The 17,067-nt window shown below is 43.0% G+C and overlaps 1 protein-coding gene across 3 annotated transcripts in view; it reads left to right on the top strand.

Moving 5' to 3' along the window:
- ATL1 (atlastin GTPase 1) overlaps positions 1-17,067 on the top strand; it is a 177,547-nt gene that overhangs the window by 123,155 nt on the left and 37,325 nt on the right. For 2 of the 3 annotated variants that reach the window (XM_069208686.1, XM_069208687.1), the window contains exons 11-12: positions 35-106; positions 9,855-10,286. In XM_069208686.1, coding sequence (XP_069064787.1) covers positions 35-106; positions 9,855-10,286 — 504 coding nt within the window. Of the gene's footprint in view, positions 1-34; positions 107-9,854; positions 10,303-17,067 lie in introns of all 3 variants that reach the window. The other variant, XM_069208685.1, reaches the window with a different exon arrangement.

Below are 17,067 nucleotides of genomic sequence, written 5' to 3'. Positions count from 1 at the left end.
TTGTAGCTTTTATTTTACCCTTAATGTGTTACAGGCCACAGCTGAAGCTAACAATTTGGCCGCTGTTGCAACTGCTAAGGACCTGTACAATAAGAAAATGGAAGAGGTAAGTCAACAAAACCAGCAGTTATTTCCCTGTTAGTGCACTCCAGGGCGCACAGCCTCTTCAAGTTTTGACTCCTTTTATTGGAGTAACAGACACTATCCTTTAATTGTTTCACAAACATTGAACACTCTTTCCTGTTATCGTTATTTTATGGGCTACTTACTTGTGTAGATAAGACACACACACTCACCCCACCCCCTCTCTCTTTGTTTTTGTAATTGTTTTCTGTAGTGTTGCTTGGCATCGGAGGTCTCTTCTGTAGAGCCGTGTTATTAACAGTCTCAGTACACTCTGCTACCAAGCGAGCTATAATCAAGATATCAACAGCTGAGAAATGTCTCCCCATTGTAGTCACTACAAAGTTGCGAGATGGAGTACCTCAAACGTTCTGTGGCCCTGCCCTCTATACAGAGTGAGCAGGGGCGGCTCCTATGCTATGACGGAGGAGCGTTGCCCCCCCCTCGCCAGCAGCAGCAGAAAAACTTTGACAGTAAAACATAGTTTATTAAGTTTTTACTGCAAAAGGGGTGGGGCCACTGGCGTGACAGGGACTGAGAGGGAGTGCACAGCACTCCCACTTCAGTGCGCATGTATGTTTGGCCGGCCATCTCGGGAGGGCCAAACATACATGCGCAGTAGGCTCTGTCCAACCCAGCACCACAGTGCCAGGCTGGAGAGAGCAGGCAGAGGCTCCCACTCTGCCTCAGAGCGTCCAGCCAGGGTGCTCCGTCCTATCCTACCGCTGGCAGCATGAAAGCAGCGGTAGGATTGGATGCAGGGCAGCCTGAGCCGGTCCCTGCAGATGAGGAGTGGGGAACAGTTCGGAGGTGGCACTGCACGGCGAAACAGGTACATTTTTTTTTCAATTATTTTTCACACCCCCCCTCCCCGTGCCACGCCGCCCTGCCCCTTCTCCCTCCCGCCAGCCACCCCTACGAGCGTGGGGCGGTTCCTGAGGCACAACGCAAGGCAAAAAACTGAACTTCACAATATTTATAACTATAAAAAACAAGACTTAACAACACAACGTTGTTGAATCCCAACATACATCCAAAGAAATTATAACGTATCCATGCTTAATTCATAGAAAATGTCTTTTTGTAAGATGATATGTACTTTCACCAGTGATGTAATTTGTGATGGCATAAGCCATATCTATTATGAGGCCTGAGCACTGAGCAGTAGTCCAGGGTTGGGTGTTAAGATATAAAAGTAGAATAAAATAGCATTTAATTATTCAGAAAAATATATTACTGGTAAAATGTAGAAAAACGTTTGAAAAGCAGCTGAAAATGTACTCAACAGATATAAGAGACTATGAACATGATAAAACAAGCATTAGCAAACCCAATATGTCTGACGTTTTGTTAGAGGGAGCAATTGGTAATAGTTAGGGCTTTGCCTGTGTTGTCACCAGTAATCCTGTAAAGAAAATACTACAATGAGGCAACATCCCAGCAATATGGCAGCTGAGAGTAGAAACACTTTGTTAAGCTTTCTACGTTAGTAGACTTGCACTGTACCTTCTGAGAAGAGTGTTATAAAAAGAGGTCAGACAACTGTGTTGTAATTGATGGACTCAAAAAGCATACACCCCAAAATTTCCATATGCCCATCCTGCAGTCTCAAAGGCATTATCTGTTGTTCAAAGTGGGTCAGGAACATTTTTAACTTACCTTGGTCCCTTTGAGTGTTCATGGAAGTAAAGGAAGTGGTTGCAGCCCACCTTTAGAGATCAGGAGTACATGTAATTCTGTACCTTGATGACCGGCTGCTAGAGGAGGATTCACTACAGTCAGTCAGCAACCTAATCTCTTGATATCATTGGGTTTCACTATCTGAGTCAATGCCTCAGTTCCCCTGCGCCCCACACTAAACTTCCATTCATTGGAGTGATTCTACACAGACAGAGTGATGTTAAAGGCTTTTCTTTTGCTCAGTGAGACTAAGATATTCAGGTTATGATTCTGGTGTTTTGGGGTCAGTCTTTGGCCATGGTAAGGGTGGCTCTGTGGATCTTGATCTCTTGACCTTGTGTATCCTTCTCAGTATGACTGCCAAATGCCACATGTGGGCCCTGCAGTTGAAACTCTGATCCCAGTGGGCCCAACATTAAGAATTCCTCTCTGACAACATCCAAATCTCCCAGGAGGTTGCTCAGGATCTTCTAATGGTGAAAGATGAATGCCAACTTGACCTGCAGCAGGCCAGTCTCCCTCACTTGGATTTCATGGGGGTGGAAGAGGCATCACTGCTAAACTGAGGGTGGGAACATTTGGGAGAGGTGAAGGTTAGTAGCTTCTTGTTTATGGCAGAGAGGCAGTCCCATATCAATCTTCTTTAGCATCTGGTGATCCGCCTGGCCCTGAACGCCTTCCTGTCAAATGGAGGCTGATACAAGTCCTCATGGACTATCGCCATGTGGTACTACAACAACCAAGGTGGAGTGAGGTCCTGGAACTGTGTCATACATGGCCACTGGAGGTGGTTGGATCTGCAGAACAAGGTTCCTGGTTGCCAACTATCTGGTGGAGTATTTGAATACCACAGCATATAAACAGAGGAAGTGTTGTCTGGCAGAGCACAAGTGCTTTCTGTATTCCAAGAAGGCCCAAGGAGTCTTCAAGCAGTGGTGTACACCCTGGCTAGATCTATTCACCACAGTTGACAATGTACAGTGTCCACAATTCTGTGCACTGGAGTTTTTCTTCTAAGGCACTCGATGGGGATGTCTGTCTCAGCAACAGGGCACGGTCAGCCCTCCATATCCTACACCTCCATGTGTGGAAAAAGAGCGGTGGCAGCTGAATGCATCTAACTTGCTGTGAAAGTCATCCTCGATGCCAGAAGCCCTGCTATGAAGTTAATCTACGCCAACAGTGAGCCCTTATAAAACAAATATTCATATTTGTTTTGTTTTTTCATTAGCTTAGCAAGGCCTTGTGGAAGGCACAGTAAAAGATTGTTTGTGAGCCCTTTTGGTCTTTCTCTGTTTACATGACCAAGTGTCTTTGTTTATATTACTGGTTGTTATGTGTTTTATTAAAGGGTTAACCAGCAAGCCTCCTTCAAACCGTTTCTTATGCCCCAACAGGATCTGAACGTTCTCATGTGCACACATTTTGAGTCTATGCACACCTTCAAGGCTCTAAACTCTAAAGCTTGACTTCCTCATTGCATTACATCAGCATGCTGTATGAGTGAACTGCAGGCATTTCAGGCCAACTGCTCTATTCTACCTTACTTCCAGACAAACTAATACCGAGGATCAGGGTTGCTTTCCTGCTCAATGTGGTGACACCCTTCCATGTTGGCCAACCAATAAGTTTATCAGCATTTTTAGTGCTGCCTTACCCCTGAAGGGAAAAGGAGGGGTTCCATTCTTCACCATAAGAGGGCCATAAGCTTTTACACTGACCTCAAAAAGGTCATTTTGTGAATGATCAGCTCTTTGTGGGGTTTTCTGAGATAAAGAAAGGGAAGGTGGTGCAAAAGACAGCTCTCTTGATAGTTCTCTGTGGGCACTGGCTAAGAAGCAGCCCCCTGAGGGCCTATGGGGTCAGTCCACCAAAGCTGCTACAATGGCTTTGATGTGAGGGGTGTCAGACATCTGTCAGGCTGTAACATAGATCACGTTATTGAAACACTACATCCTTGACAACCAAGTCCATAAAGAGAGACACTTTCCCTACTCGGTCCTGTAAGATTTCATCTGACTCTATTCCTAAGACCCTCCATCTTCAGAGATACTGCTATGGTGTTTAGTCCAAGGGTGAGGAATCTGCAGTTAGAAGTATCTCTTTGAAGTTACTTACCTTTGGTAATGCTGTTTCTGGTGGATCCTCTATCAAACTATAGATTTGTCACTGCCTTCTCACACCCCGCTCTGTGGAGTGGCATCTTTACCACCTGAAACTGTCCAAGCAATTGATTTCAGCCTGCAGGTGTGGCATAACACAAGCCCCTGCATCCCCCACAGTGCGGGGGTCCCCGATCTCCAGGGGGCCCCCCTCAGCAAAGGTGGGAGATGGTGGGCCAGGGAAATCGGGCCCACTCCATGTACTTTGTAGATCACAGAATCAATTTAAGTCTTACGTTCCTAATAGCTCAACGTGTTTGCTGCTGTAAATATCTGTGATCTCTCCACCACTATTGCACATTTCCCTCTGTTTAACACATTATCTTATTTTAAATCCTAATTATCATGTCTAACAGACACCTGCTTTCTCACCTTGCTCAATGGTATAAATAATATAATAAAGTTCTTGAGGTATAACCGCAGTTATCCCCTTAAATGTCTTATTGTACTCTTGAAAATTAATTGTTTCTATATCAAACAGTGCTAAGGTTGCTCATAATTTGTACAATTTACACTCATAGATGTATGCCAGATAGAAAGAAAATAGAAGTAATAAGGCACGGAAAACCATCTATGTTGCAACACCTTGAAATAGATCACACATGGGAGTAACTTCCTAATTTATTCACTATGACATATTCATGGCCCCATCAAATGTAACCACCTAGCATAGCTAGTTTGTCATGTTCTGAGTTGTCTGAATTGCCTGTTTAGTACACACGTACCTCAAACTTCTAGAAAAAAGTTAAATGTGCACAGGTTTATACCTTTTTAGTAGACAAAAATGAGAGATGTACAGATTAAATTATTGAGATTATTTGTATGCCCTAAGTGTTGATAAAGAGCTTTTCAGCTAATTGGAAACAACTTAGAGATCAAGTCAGTTAGGAGTTTATGATGCCTGGCAAATGTCCCCAGATTTTAGAATGGCCTATTTTACCATGTCTATAGTTTACTTTAAGCCAAGCCAGATACCTACATATTCAGACCAAGCTGTGCCTTTGTTACCAAGCAAGATTAGGGCAAGTAAACATAACTGAAATGTATTTGTAAATGTATCAATTAAATTCCTATTGCAATATTATGGAGTATGATTGAAATTCTATCTGTGTACTATTTGTTTTCTGTTTGAAACTTTGTTCCAAATGGACTCAAAGCACTAATAGTGGGAACCTTAAATTAACGAAAAATGATAAAACAACAATGTGACTATAGGAGTCATAAAATAAAGAATTCAGTTCTCCAAGGATGCCCTTTATTTTTTATTTTATTAAGCTTGTAGATCCTCAGGGTAACCAATGTTTTCCAGAAGGTGAAACATACCCAACGATTGTTGATTTTGGAGGAACATAGCACTAAGAGAACAAACATCTGTTATTCTTTTACTGAAATTCCATGCACATGAATTGTTTTTGATGTAAATGGAATGCTGCTTAATTCATTTGCTGCACTGTATATGAATACTCTGTATCATACTAAAGCACACCTAATCTTGGGCGAAACCATGAATACATAATTCTTAGAGTGTAGTGCATATAAAAGCCAGTACTGATGTCACTTTTGAATGTAATAGATACAAGTGTCTGTGAAATCAATTTAAACCTGGTTCCCTTCTCTACCAGTAGCAGAGGCTGTTTCAGAAAATCAGTGTGACCAAGTCTCTTAGAAGCACTAAATACCAACTTAGGGCCTGATTCACAAAGGTAAACTTAGACTTCTGGGCTAAACTTAGATCAAACATCTAAGTTTACGACTTTGGGAATTCACAAAAGACATTTATGAGTACTATTGTTAGGTCCGCATGTCTAAGTTTCCCTTTGTGAATTGGGTCCTTAGTAGTTGACTTTTCACCATTCTTAGATCATTGATTGGTATTTTACTATCTCTACAAGAGAATTCACAACATAAATAGGTATAATTACTAGAGAGAATGGACAACTGTTAGAAATAGGGTCTTTGGTTGAAAGTCAGGTTACCCCCTGTCCAAGCAAGGACCCGCACTCTAGTCAGGGTAAGTCACCCACAATCCAAATTATCCTGTGCCCACCCTCTGGCAGCTTGGCACTGAGCAGTCAGGCAGGCTTAACTTAGAAGGCAATGTGTAAAGTATTTGTGCAATAAATCATACAATAACACCATACAGCACCACAAAAATACACCACAGTGTTTAGAAAAATATATAATATTTATCTGGATAATTGCAGATCAAAACGATTAAAGATGCAATAAGTAAATGTAGAGATATCACTGAAAAGTGATATAAAGTGTCTTAAGTCTTTTTAAAGCAAACAAAGTCTCTTTCAAGCACAAAGTACCTGTTTCACGTGAAAAATCTCCGAAAAGAACCGCTGAGGAGGTGATGCTTGGAAACAAAGGGGTGCGTGTTGATTTCATAGGCCGCACACGGCGATGCATCGTTTAGTTTTCACGAAGGGACGGCTCTGTGTCGATTTCCAGCGCTCAGTCGTGGATCCTCTTCAGGTTGCGGGGTTTTCAGACGCCCTGGGGACGATGCGTGGATTTCCTGCACTGGCAGGACGAAGTCACAGGAGCTGCGTCGATCCAGTGGGCATTGCGTTGAATTTTCTCCCGCACGGCAGGCGCTGCGTTGATTCCTCTCTGGAAGTCGGGCTGCGTTGTTCCAGGTCGGCTGTCCGTCGATCCAGTGCGTCGAATTTCCGGTTGCTACGCAGGCGCTGCGTCGATCTTCTCGTCGCGAAATCGGGTTGCGTCGTTCCGGTTCGGCGTGCAGTGAAATTTTCACCGCGCGGCAGGCTGTGCATCGTTTCTTGCAGGCTGTGCATCGAATTTCGCCGCACAAGGATTCCTTCTTGAAGAGATGAAGCCTTTTTGGTCCTGAGACTTCAGGGAACAGGAGGCAAGCTCTATCCAAGCCCTTGGAGAGCACTTCTTCACCTCAGCCAGAGAGCAGCAAGGCAGCAGTCCTTCACATAAAGCAGACAGCTGAGTCCTTTGGGCAGCCAGGCAGTTCTTCTTGCAGGATGCATGTTCTGGTTGCAGGTTTCTTCCCCAGGAAGTGTCTGAGTTGGTAGGGGCAGAGGCCCTGTTTATATACCCAAATGTGCCTTTGAAGTGGGGGAGACTTCAAAGAGTGGTTGGAAATGCACCAGGTCCCCTTTCAGTTCAATCCTGTCTGCCAGGGTCCCAGTAGGGGGTGTGGCAGTCCTTTGTGTGAGAGCAGGCCCTCCACCCTCCCAGCCCAGGAAGACCCATTCAAAATGCAGATGTATGCAAGTGAGGGTGAGTATCCTGTGTTTAGGGGGTGTCTGAGTGAATGCACAAGGAGCTGTCAACTAAACTCAGCCAGACGTGGATTGTAAGGCACAGAAAGATTTAAGTGCAGAGAAATGCTCACTTTCTAAAAGTGGCATTTCTAAAATAGTAATATTAAATCCAACTTCACCAGTCAGCAGGATTTAATATCACCATTCTGGCCATACTAAATATGACCTTCCTTTTCCTTTCAGATCAGCAGCTACCACCCAGACAATGTATGAGGGCAGCCCCAAAGTTAGCCTATAACGGGTGCAGGCCTCACAGCAGTGTAAAAACGAATTTAGGTGTTTTACACTACTAGGACATGTAAACTACATAGGTACATGCCCTGCCTTTTGCCTATACAGCACCCTGCTCTATGGGTTACCTAGGCCATACCTTAGGGGCGTCTTATATATGTAGAAAAAGGGGAGTTTTAGGCTTGGCAAGTACTTTTAAATGCCAAGTCAAATTGGCAGTAAAACTGCACACACAGGCCTTGCAATGGCAGGCCTGAGACAAGGTTCAGGGGCTACTTATGTGGGTGGCACTATCAGTGCTGCAGACCCACTAGTAGCATTTAATCTACAGGCCCTTGGCGCACATAGTGCCCTCTACTAGGGACTTATAAGTAAATTAAATAGTCCAATTGGGTATGATCCAATGTTACCATGTTTAAAGGGCGAGAGCATATGCACTATAGCACTGGTTAGCAGTGGTAAAGTGCGCAGAGTCTTAAAACCAGCAAAAACAGTATCTAAAAAGTGGAAGGAGGCAGGCAAAAAGTTAGGGGTGACCACCATAAGGCTGTCAGGTCGAACAACAACATATAAGCAACTGATTCAAATTATAAAACACAAGCAATTAAGGAACTGCTGCTGTAAAATATTTGAATAAAATATTTCATTTTTGTATGTGAGTAAAATTAAGAAATATACCTCACCAAACAATCAAATATAGAAAAAGTTCTTCAAAAACAATCACACAATAAAGACTAGGGGCCTCATTACAAGTTTGGCGGAGGGGATTGCTCCATCACAAATGTGACAGATATCCCGTCCGCCGTATTACAAGTTCCATCATATCCCATGGAACTTGTAATAAGGCGGACGGGATATTGGTCACGTTTGTCATGGAGTAATCCCATCCGCCGAACTCGTAATGAGGCCCTAATTCATGCTGTCATCTGCGAAAACCATTAGATGGGGACATTGAATAAAAATTTCCTAACAGATAAAACACTCCTTTAAATACTGACAAACACTACCAATATGTCCTCCTCCATTTTTTTAAATGTATAAAATGTTTGTTTTTTAATCATTACTTTCTGAAAGTGGTAATAAATTCCATTATTCTACCATATACAGCAAAGCTGAGGACCTTTTCGAGCTAAATCTACAGAGTGCTTCACATATATATATATCATAAAATGTGTGGCCAGTCGCGGCTGGCGACTCGTCAAAGTGGTGGGTGGGGGCAGGGGGAAACAAAACAAAAATAATAAAAAATATATACATATAAAATGTAAACTTACCTTAAAGTCGCCGCACTGCCGCTACTCTCCAGGCACAGGCTCTCTGCTTTGAGCAGCGTCATGATTAGCACAGCGCAGGCTGAGTTATGATTGGCTGGGGCGCCCTGGTGGGTGCTCCAATGCAGACTGGGAGCCTAGCCTGGCTCTCTCCAACTCGGCAACACAGTTCCGGGTTGGAGAGAGCCCTTGGGTGCATGTGTGTTTGGCTGGCCAAGCATACATGCGCACTGAGGGGAGTGCTCTGTGCACTCCCCTCACTGCTCATCACCCCCATGGCCCGCCCCTTTAAAAATAAAACAATAATAAACGGCCTTTATTATTGTTTTATTTCTAACGGTTTGCAGCTGCTGCTGCTGGTGGGGAGGGGGGTGGAGTGGTGGGGGGTGACGCTCCTCCGCCCTAACGGAGGAGCCGCCCCTGTGTGTGCCATGAATATTCTATCATGATAACCTTAAATCTTCCCAAAGTTATTTGCGCCTTGCATTACCTTTCAGAACAAGTGTGTCTTTTCCCTCTGTTATTTTTCATGTCACACGTATACCTCTTTTGGTTGGTTTTACAGCATTTTTAAGTGAAATGAACACAAGTTATTCATATGATGTTTGTAGAGGTTATACACTGTACCATCTTCCCAAAAGTTAATTTGTATAGCAGCATTACATGTTGGTGTTTGTTTTCTTTCATATGAGACTAGTTTAGATAAAATACATTTGTGATATGCGCAAATGGATGATTTAACTTTACTTGTTTAATCTGTACATCATCAAAATCCCGACGTTCTTAAAGAAAACCCAACATTTTCATGCAGTTATTCATCATTTTTAGCTTCCCAATTTCCATGTAATATTAAAGATGTCCCAATCAATATATGTTTTATCAATGTAATAAGAACTGCATGTGTTTGAATATTAGAAAACCTTCATTGCTAGGATGTGATTGGGAAATAGCTGGGATCAGACAGGGAAAATCAAAAATCATTTTCATTGTTGTGGTATATGCCTATTGAAACTTATGCCCTTCAGTCATCATTGGTATTTCTTTCAAATGCCTTGTTAATTTCTTATTGTTAATAAATGCAGGTTTCCGGGGGTGATCGTCCATTTCTTGCACCCAGCGATCTTCAAAATAAGCACCTGGAGCTCAAAGAAGAGTCTGTGAAGCTGTTTCGTGGTGTAAAGAAAATGGGCGGGGAAGAGTTCAGCCGTCGGTACCTGCAACAACTGGAGAACGAAATAGACGAGCTGTACGTGCAGTACATCAAGCACAACGACAGCAAGAACATATTCCACGCAGCACGCACTCCGGCTACTCTTTTTGTGGTCATTTTCATTAGCTACGTGATTGCTGGCGTGACTGGCTTCATTGGCTTGGACATCATAGCAAGTCTATGCAACATGATAATGGGATTGACCCTTATCACTCTATGCACCTGGGCATACATAAGATACTCTGGGGAGTACAGAGAGCTCGGCGCGGTGATAGACCAAGTGGCGGCCGCTCTATGGGACCAGGTAGGATTTTTGGATGGTAATGAAAACAAAAGAAGTGTTTTGCTAAAATGTTATTAAGGCATATACTCATATCACTAGCCAAACACAGCTACCTTTTACTAATAAGAAGACAGGAAACATTTAGTAGTTCAATAGAGCACGCAATGTTCCATTGATAAAGTTTCACATACTCATAAACATAATTGTAAAGACAATGTCAGCCATTGTATTATATTTAGGGAGAAACATGAATGTGTTTCCAACCCAGTTGTACCAATGACCGCTGTGCCTTTTAAGACGCATGCTCGGAAATGCCCTTTCGTTTCTCTGCATTCAACTGGTAACGCTGGTTCCAGAATACATGTGTGACTATATGGGTCCATTGTCTGGTAAATGGAAATTCACATGTGTTCATATAATACTTCATAGCCATGCTCAGCCTGCTTCTAAGCACTGCTAAGTTAGACAGATATGGAAACTGAGACCACAGGGTCTTAATTAATTTGTGCCCAGAATCACAATTATTCAAGAGACTGGACTTCCTCCTCCTTCAGTTTTCGGAAAATGCAGCCACTAGTGAAAAGGGTTAATGTGACCAGCCACCATGTATATAAAATAATTCTTATTTAAACAAAACTTCTGGTGTAACGTGACCCACATCCAACTAACCACTAAATCACAAATAGAACAGGTGCACTTCACCCACTCATGCAATTTGCGCAATCATTGCAGCTAATTGCATTGATGTATAAGGGCCTGGTTTAGAGTTCCATGGCGTCTGAAAAGCCCAAATTTATGGAGGAAATGTTACATCTGATGTGGAGTCCATCACCGGAATGCCTTCCGCCTGATATCCCTGGAGTGGAGAAGTTCCAACGGAGGACTCTCCCTCCTGGAGTCTGAAGATCTTCAGTTACTACTCTATTAGAAATGAGGGCCTACGGTCTCTACAACCAAAAATGTGACTGAGAACAGCCCGGAATTATCTTAATAAGGAAAACGTCCATCTGCACAGGCCGCAGGCACGCATACGTGATTTGACTATGTATAGTCATTTTATTATTTTGACTCAGCTGACATATTTCCTAAACATCAAAGGAAACTGAAGGTGAATATATGGAAGGAAAAAAGAAACGTCCATCAAACTTAAAAGTGGCACAGTGACACATGGGGAACCACTTCAGGTCTAGGCCTAGCATGACCCTGCCCATTTTGGTCTATCTTGTGCCCACTTACAAAACCCCTTTTAAACCAGCCCCACCCTCTGTCCACACCGATCTGCACCATCTGCTTCCCTCACCCATTCTGAATTCCTGTTGTTATTGATAACTCCGCTTTGGTGTGCAACCATCCTAGCCTTCTGCAGGCATTGTAGGGAGTCTGCCACCATGGCTGAATATGCCACTTGAGGCCTCCTTCAGTTATAGTACTTAGGGTGAGTTTGCATTCTGGTTCAGCTATGCTTTATGAGGGATTGCATCCCATTTTTCCTGAAAAGCCCTCAATTGGTAGTTTTTGTAGTGTTCAACCATGATGTTTAGGGGAACATTTAACACTCTACAAACTTTTGTGGCATCAGAGCAACCACAGAGATCAGTCCATGGGAGGTGAATGTCCATATGGTGCTTGCCACTTCCCGTGGTACATTATTTCAGATACTTATTTGAATAAACATATTGCTGTTTCAACAGCACATATAATAAATGATCCGCAAATGTCTCCAGTTACAGTAATGCTAGCCAAAGCAAGGTGACATGACAAAATGTAGGACCTACTATGACCCTAATTCAAACAACTGGACCCCACATTTCTAGGAGCTGAGTACAGAGACGACCTACCTGTCCTATGAATGATCTCATTAGACACAAAGCCCATTGTAAACACCACCTGACTTTTATGTCTGTCAGTCTATCAATAAGACATCGTATTCACTAAATAACTAGAGGACTTTGGATGTCATGAAAGTCACCTGCCGTCCATGCAGGGATGTCCTCCACACACCCCACATTACAGATATCATTATTACCAGAAACAGTTTCTCAGGCAACTCCTTGCCTTAAACTGTGTGAACAATGATGACCTATTGATGCCTTTCAGATGCATTGGGCAGCCTAACATTAAATATTACAGCAACATCAAACAACAGCCTACAGCTTTCATTGTTTGAAACATATACTGAAACGTATACCACACAGCAGAACTAAGCAGCAATGATTGATTAACCTCACATATGCACTTGCTGAGAAAATGCAAACATAACTGTATTATAGTCTGTGAAAGGCCTTAACAGTGGGTTTCCATGTCGAACTGAATTGTGGGACTCAGGTCATGGTGTATAAATATTTAAGAGAACTGTTGATATATAACCACGCTCTGCAAAGCTGTGCCGTAGCAGCTGCTAAACTTAAATATGTACAGGCAAAGACTGAACGGATGCAAGTATTTTTGTATGTCTATACATTTAACAAACCTATTCCATGACTGACCTGGCCGTGGAGTTTCTGAGGCGCTATAAAGGTAAATCCATCCCTGTAGTAATTTCCACAGGAGGGATATGTTCCTATTTTTTTTAGCTAAGACGTCACCCTCTGCGCTGGTGAACTCATGCCCTTTAAAGTTCCTGCTGTGGGCATTAAGTTAACAGGGCAACGGGTGCCAGAGCTATCTGCTAAGGCTCTGGCTCCTGTGTTTGTCTGTTTTATAATTTATGTGTTTCACTGTAGCACCACTTATATTTGTGAAAGATATCCGTGCAGTACAGTTTGAGTAATAGAAGCACTGGCATTGTATATCCCATGGCCATTACAATAACACATTGCAAACATAGTATTGCTCACACATTGTGACTGGACTTTGGTGAGGGGAGAGTGGATGCATCCAGAGAAAGGACAGAGGTCGGTGCGTGTGGGTGGATAACGGCGGGAGAGGTAGACTGGCTACCCAGTGCGCTGGAGGTGCTTCATGAAGAGGTGACTTCATTTATTGACTTGTGCATAGGCCAGAGTGAAAGGAAGGACCCTAGTTGGACTGGTATTATGCGGCAGGTATGTGATTTTGGGCCATATGTATGAACACATTTTCCCATAGGCATAGTATGGGGGAAACCCTTTGGTAAATCTGACCCTTTATTTTTTGCTGACCTGGTAATTTGTGCCAAGAGAATGAGATGTTTGTCATTAGTGCACAGTGGGCCACAGAATTTACATTTCAAACCTAAGGAGACATCTGTGATTTTGTAGGGAGCCACTGCGGCTCTGGAAGTGATGCGGCCTAATCTTTGCCCCTGATGTCTGAGCGCCTGGTGTATTTAGTAAGTCCCGCAGAGGTTTCAGTGAGAATTTGCTAGGATTGAAGAGATGAGCTGTGTAGGGTGGCTAAGGGTAGAACATTGATAAAGGATCTGAATGTATTGTGGGAAATAAATCTTTGATCCATAACCTGAATAGCTAGGATGGGAAGGTAATGATAAATGTGAATACATGTAGGGTGGAGCCTACAAGATAAGTTTGTTTCTCTGACTGTTGGCACATGGAATTTGTGTAGGTGGGGAGGGTTGCAGCTCAGTTCTGTTACAGAGATGTTGTTGCTCAGTCAGTGATAATTAATATCGTGTTGTATGTCCTGTGTTCTAAGAAGTGGCTGCCAATTTGCTTCTCGGGCTGTCAATGCAACAATTTAGATTTGATTTAGGAGCAGTCAATTCAATAAGGGTTTACAGTTATGCGCTCTCTGTTAATTCACACCTCATAGATCATGGTTTGTCATATATTTTTAAATGTTTTCTATGTACCATTTCAAGAGGCTAGCAAAAAGTACCAACCCTGGAGCATGCCGAGGGGAAAAGTGATTGGTTTGGAGGGCCTGCACTTGCACAACCAATTTAAGAGAAGACCTTTCAAGATTAATATGGCCATCGGTAGACAGTGACACAGAAGGCAATTCTGACGTTTGGGGGTGTTAGCGGCCTACTTTATTTGATAGTATAGAATGATGCAGAATTTAATGGGCACCCACGGTGATTTCCCACACATCAGTTAAGGAACAGGTCACCATTCAAGTACAGCGGGACTGTTTATTTGTGCTGCGCAGTGATTGGGCGCAAGAGAGACTGTGGACAAGGGTGCTTTATTCAACGAGGCAGTGTCCTAATTGCATCACTCCTGATTTCTTGAGAATTTTTCATACAAGAACAGGTTCGAGGTGAAAGGTTGAGGAGCTTACTTCGGCCTTACGTGGACTTTTTCAGGGGTAGGGATGCCTGAAGGCAGCAGAGGAAATGTCAGAGCTGCTGACACAATTGAACCGCTGCACGTGGAATGGTCCCAGGATTTTGACTCAATCTGTGATAGTCTGGGCTGGATAAGGTGTGAAGAGATAACCGCTGGATTTGGCTGTTGCAGCTTTGTTCCTCTGGTTTTTGTGCCTCCCACATAGCACAAGACAAAGAATCCATGCCACATCGGATGTTCCATCAAGTATCTATCCATAGTTACATTATGGATTTCTTGGCACTAGGCAATGCTTAGATTGTATAAATAATGAAACAATTCTACTAGTGCAGATAAGCAATCAGTAAAGCAAGACGTAGGTATGCAATTTGGAGGGAGCCAGAACTGAGATGATACAGGCATGTTCTCTTCCGCCACAGAAATGAGGAATAGAAAGGAATATTTGATTGCAAGGAGGAAGAGGGACTCCCAGGGTGATGACGTTTACGTTTCTGAATCAAGGTAGAAGGCCAAAGTGAGTGCCATGCTAAAGCCGCTGGTAACTGCTTGAGGACATTATGATCAGGAGAAACACACTGGGCGGCTGATCGCCAGTTAGTAGATAGTCTGTCTAGTTGTGGAATCTTACCAGTGGAGGCCAGTAGCTTTACGTAAGTGTTTCTGTAATCAAAATGAAAAGAGATAAGATTACTATGTGCAAAGTGTCACAATGAAGCAGGAGGCAATCCCACTCACCTAAGCCGTCAACATCAAGTCAGCGTCCAGACAACAGAACTTTCTAACAGGACTACAAAAATAGTGGAGCACACCAAGTACAAGTAGAACACTATTGACTCTTATTAAATTAAATCTACACGAGAAATATCAATACATTTCATATTCATGGAAAAGTATATCCAAAGGCAGGAAAATGGTGTTCATTGTTCTTTCTATAAACAAGCAAACATATGTAATAATACAAAACTAAAAATGTTTAATGTAACCAAACAAAAAATACAATTAATTTACAAACATATAAAACAACATAATACATATAACTAGTAAGTACAAGACGACATTAACATATAAATGTATTAGACAAACAATCTCCAAATAATCAGCTGAAGCAGTGCTACAGAGGGGTTGAATTGGACATCGTTCTGCCTTTGTCCAAAGCGATTTTTGGATTATTTGGAAATTGTTTGCCCTGTAGCAACAGAACTATCTAGATTTGATGGAAATGCTTTTCTCCTTTGTAATATCAGAAAAGGAAATCTGATGACAGTGTTAAAGGAAGAGAATGTGCCTGAGAAAGACCAAGGACGGGCAAGTGCAGGGAATCATTTGTTTAAGTTCAATACGATGCAAAACACGAATTGACAAAGTGAATAGGTTTGGCTTTTGCTTAGTACGTGTATAGAGGTACACAGCTTTTCGCACATGTGGCCCACACAAGACATGTACACAGACGAGCACATCCGGAGATACTTATTTTCACAACCCGAACAGTCAAACAGACATCAATGCACACAGACCAACCAAAGACCAAGAGCTGTACATAACCTTGAGAGGGAGGATGAACAATGCGGTGTGTTTCGTGGGGCACAGGGTGATGTACAGCGTGCTAAAAATAATGCATGACTCCCTTCTGCACTGCTGCATGGGCTCACAGCCATATTGAGTCAATGTATGTTCCTAAAATTTGTTGGGCACAATATCACAAGGGGCATATTTACAAGAAAGGGCCACTTTTCTTGTATCGGCCCTGCCAAACCTCACAGCACCATGGTTGCGCCATATTTACAATACGCGCACCATGGCGGTCGCTAGGACAATAGTGTTAACATTTTGGCACTACTGTGGCGCGTTGATGCACTAGTGGCAAAAAGTTTGATGCTACTGCGGCAAAGCACAGGGAGGGCCATTAATTAAAATAGGTGCATCATTTTAATGCCTGCTCTGAGCAAGCGTTAAAAATGATGGAAAAAATGGCGCAGTGAAATGTTGTCAATTTCACTGCTCTATTTTTGGGGGCCTCCCTGCGTCAGACTGCCCCCCCTTGCATACATTATACCTGGCGCAGGTACAACGTGGCGCAAGAATTTGCGAAGTGGCACAATGCAAGCACTGCACCATTTTGTAAATACAGTGGGGGGGGAGCCACTTTAGCAGCGCCTTAGCATTAAAAAAATGACGCTGTGGCAGCGCAAGGTGGCGCTAGGGGCTTGTAAATATGCCCCTCCATGTGAAGGTTTGGGGGTACAAACGTGGATAAGCAATATTACCACAAAGAGGAGCAATCTCAGGGACCCATCGGAGTGTTCTGCAGGGCTCTCCTGTCCAAGTTCAGTCCACGCTTGTCAGAAATCCGTGTTTCCGTCATTTCAGGCTCCAGGTTCTGCCGTTTGTGACAGACATTTAACCACACTACACCCAAATCCATTCATGTTATCGTCCATTCCTAGAAACGGTCAAGGTTGTTGTGTGTTTGCTAAACTGCTTAGAAAATGAAAGCGTATGTATTTTGTCTAACATTGCCTAACGAGTAACAAATAAATGCAATTTGTTTTCTTCTTTTAACTGGCCTTACCATA

The sequence above is a fragment of the Pleurodeles waltl genome, chromosome 9 (genome assembly GCF_031143425.1).
Source record: "Pleurodeles waltl isolate 20211129_DDA chromosome 9, aPleWal1.hap1.20221129, whole genome shotgun sequence".
Lineage (NCBI taxonomy): Eukaryota > Metazoa > Chordata > Amphibia > Caudata > Salamandridae > Pleurodeles > Pleurodeles waltl.
This window is presented reverse-complemented; position numbering and strand designations above follow the sequence as displayed.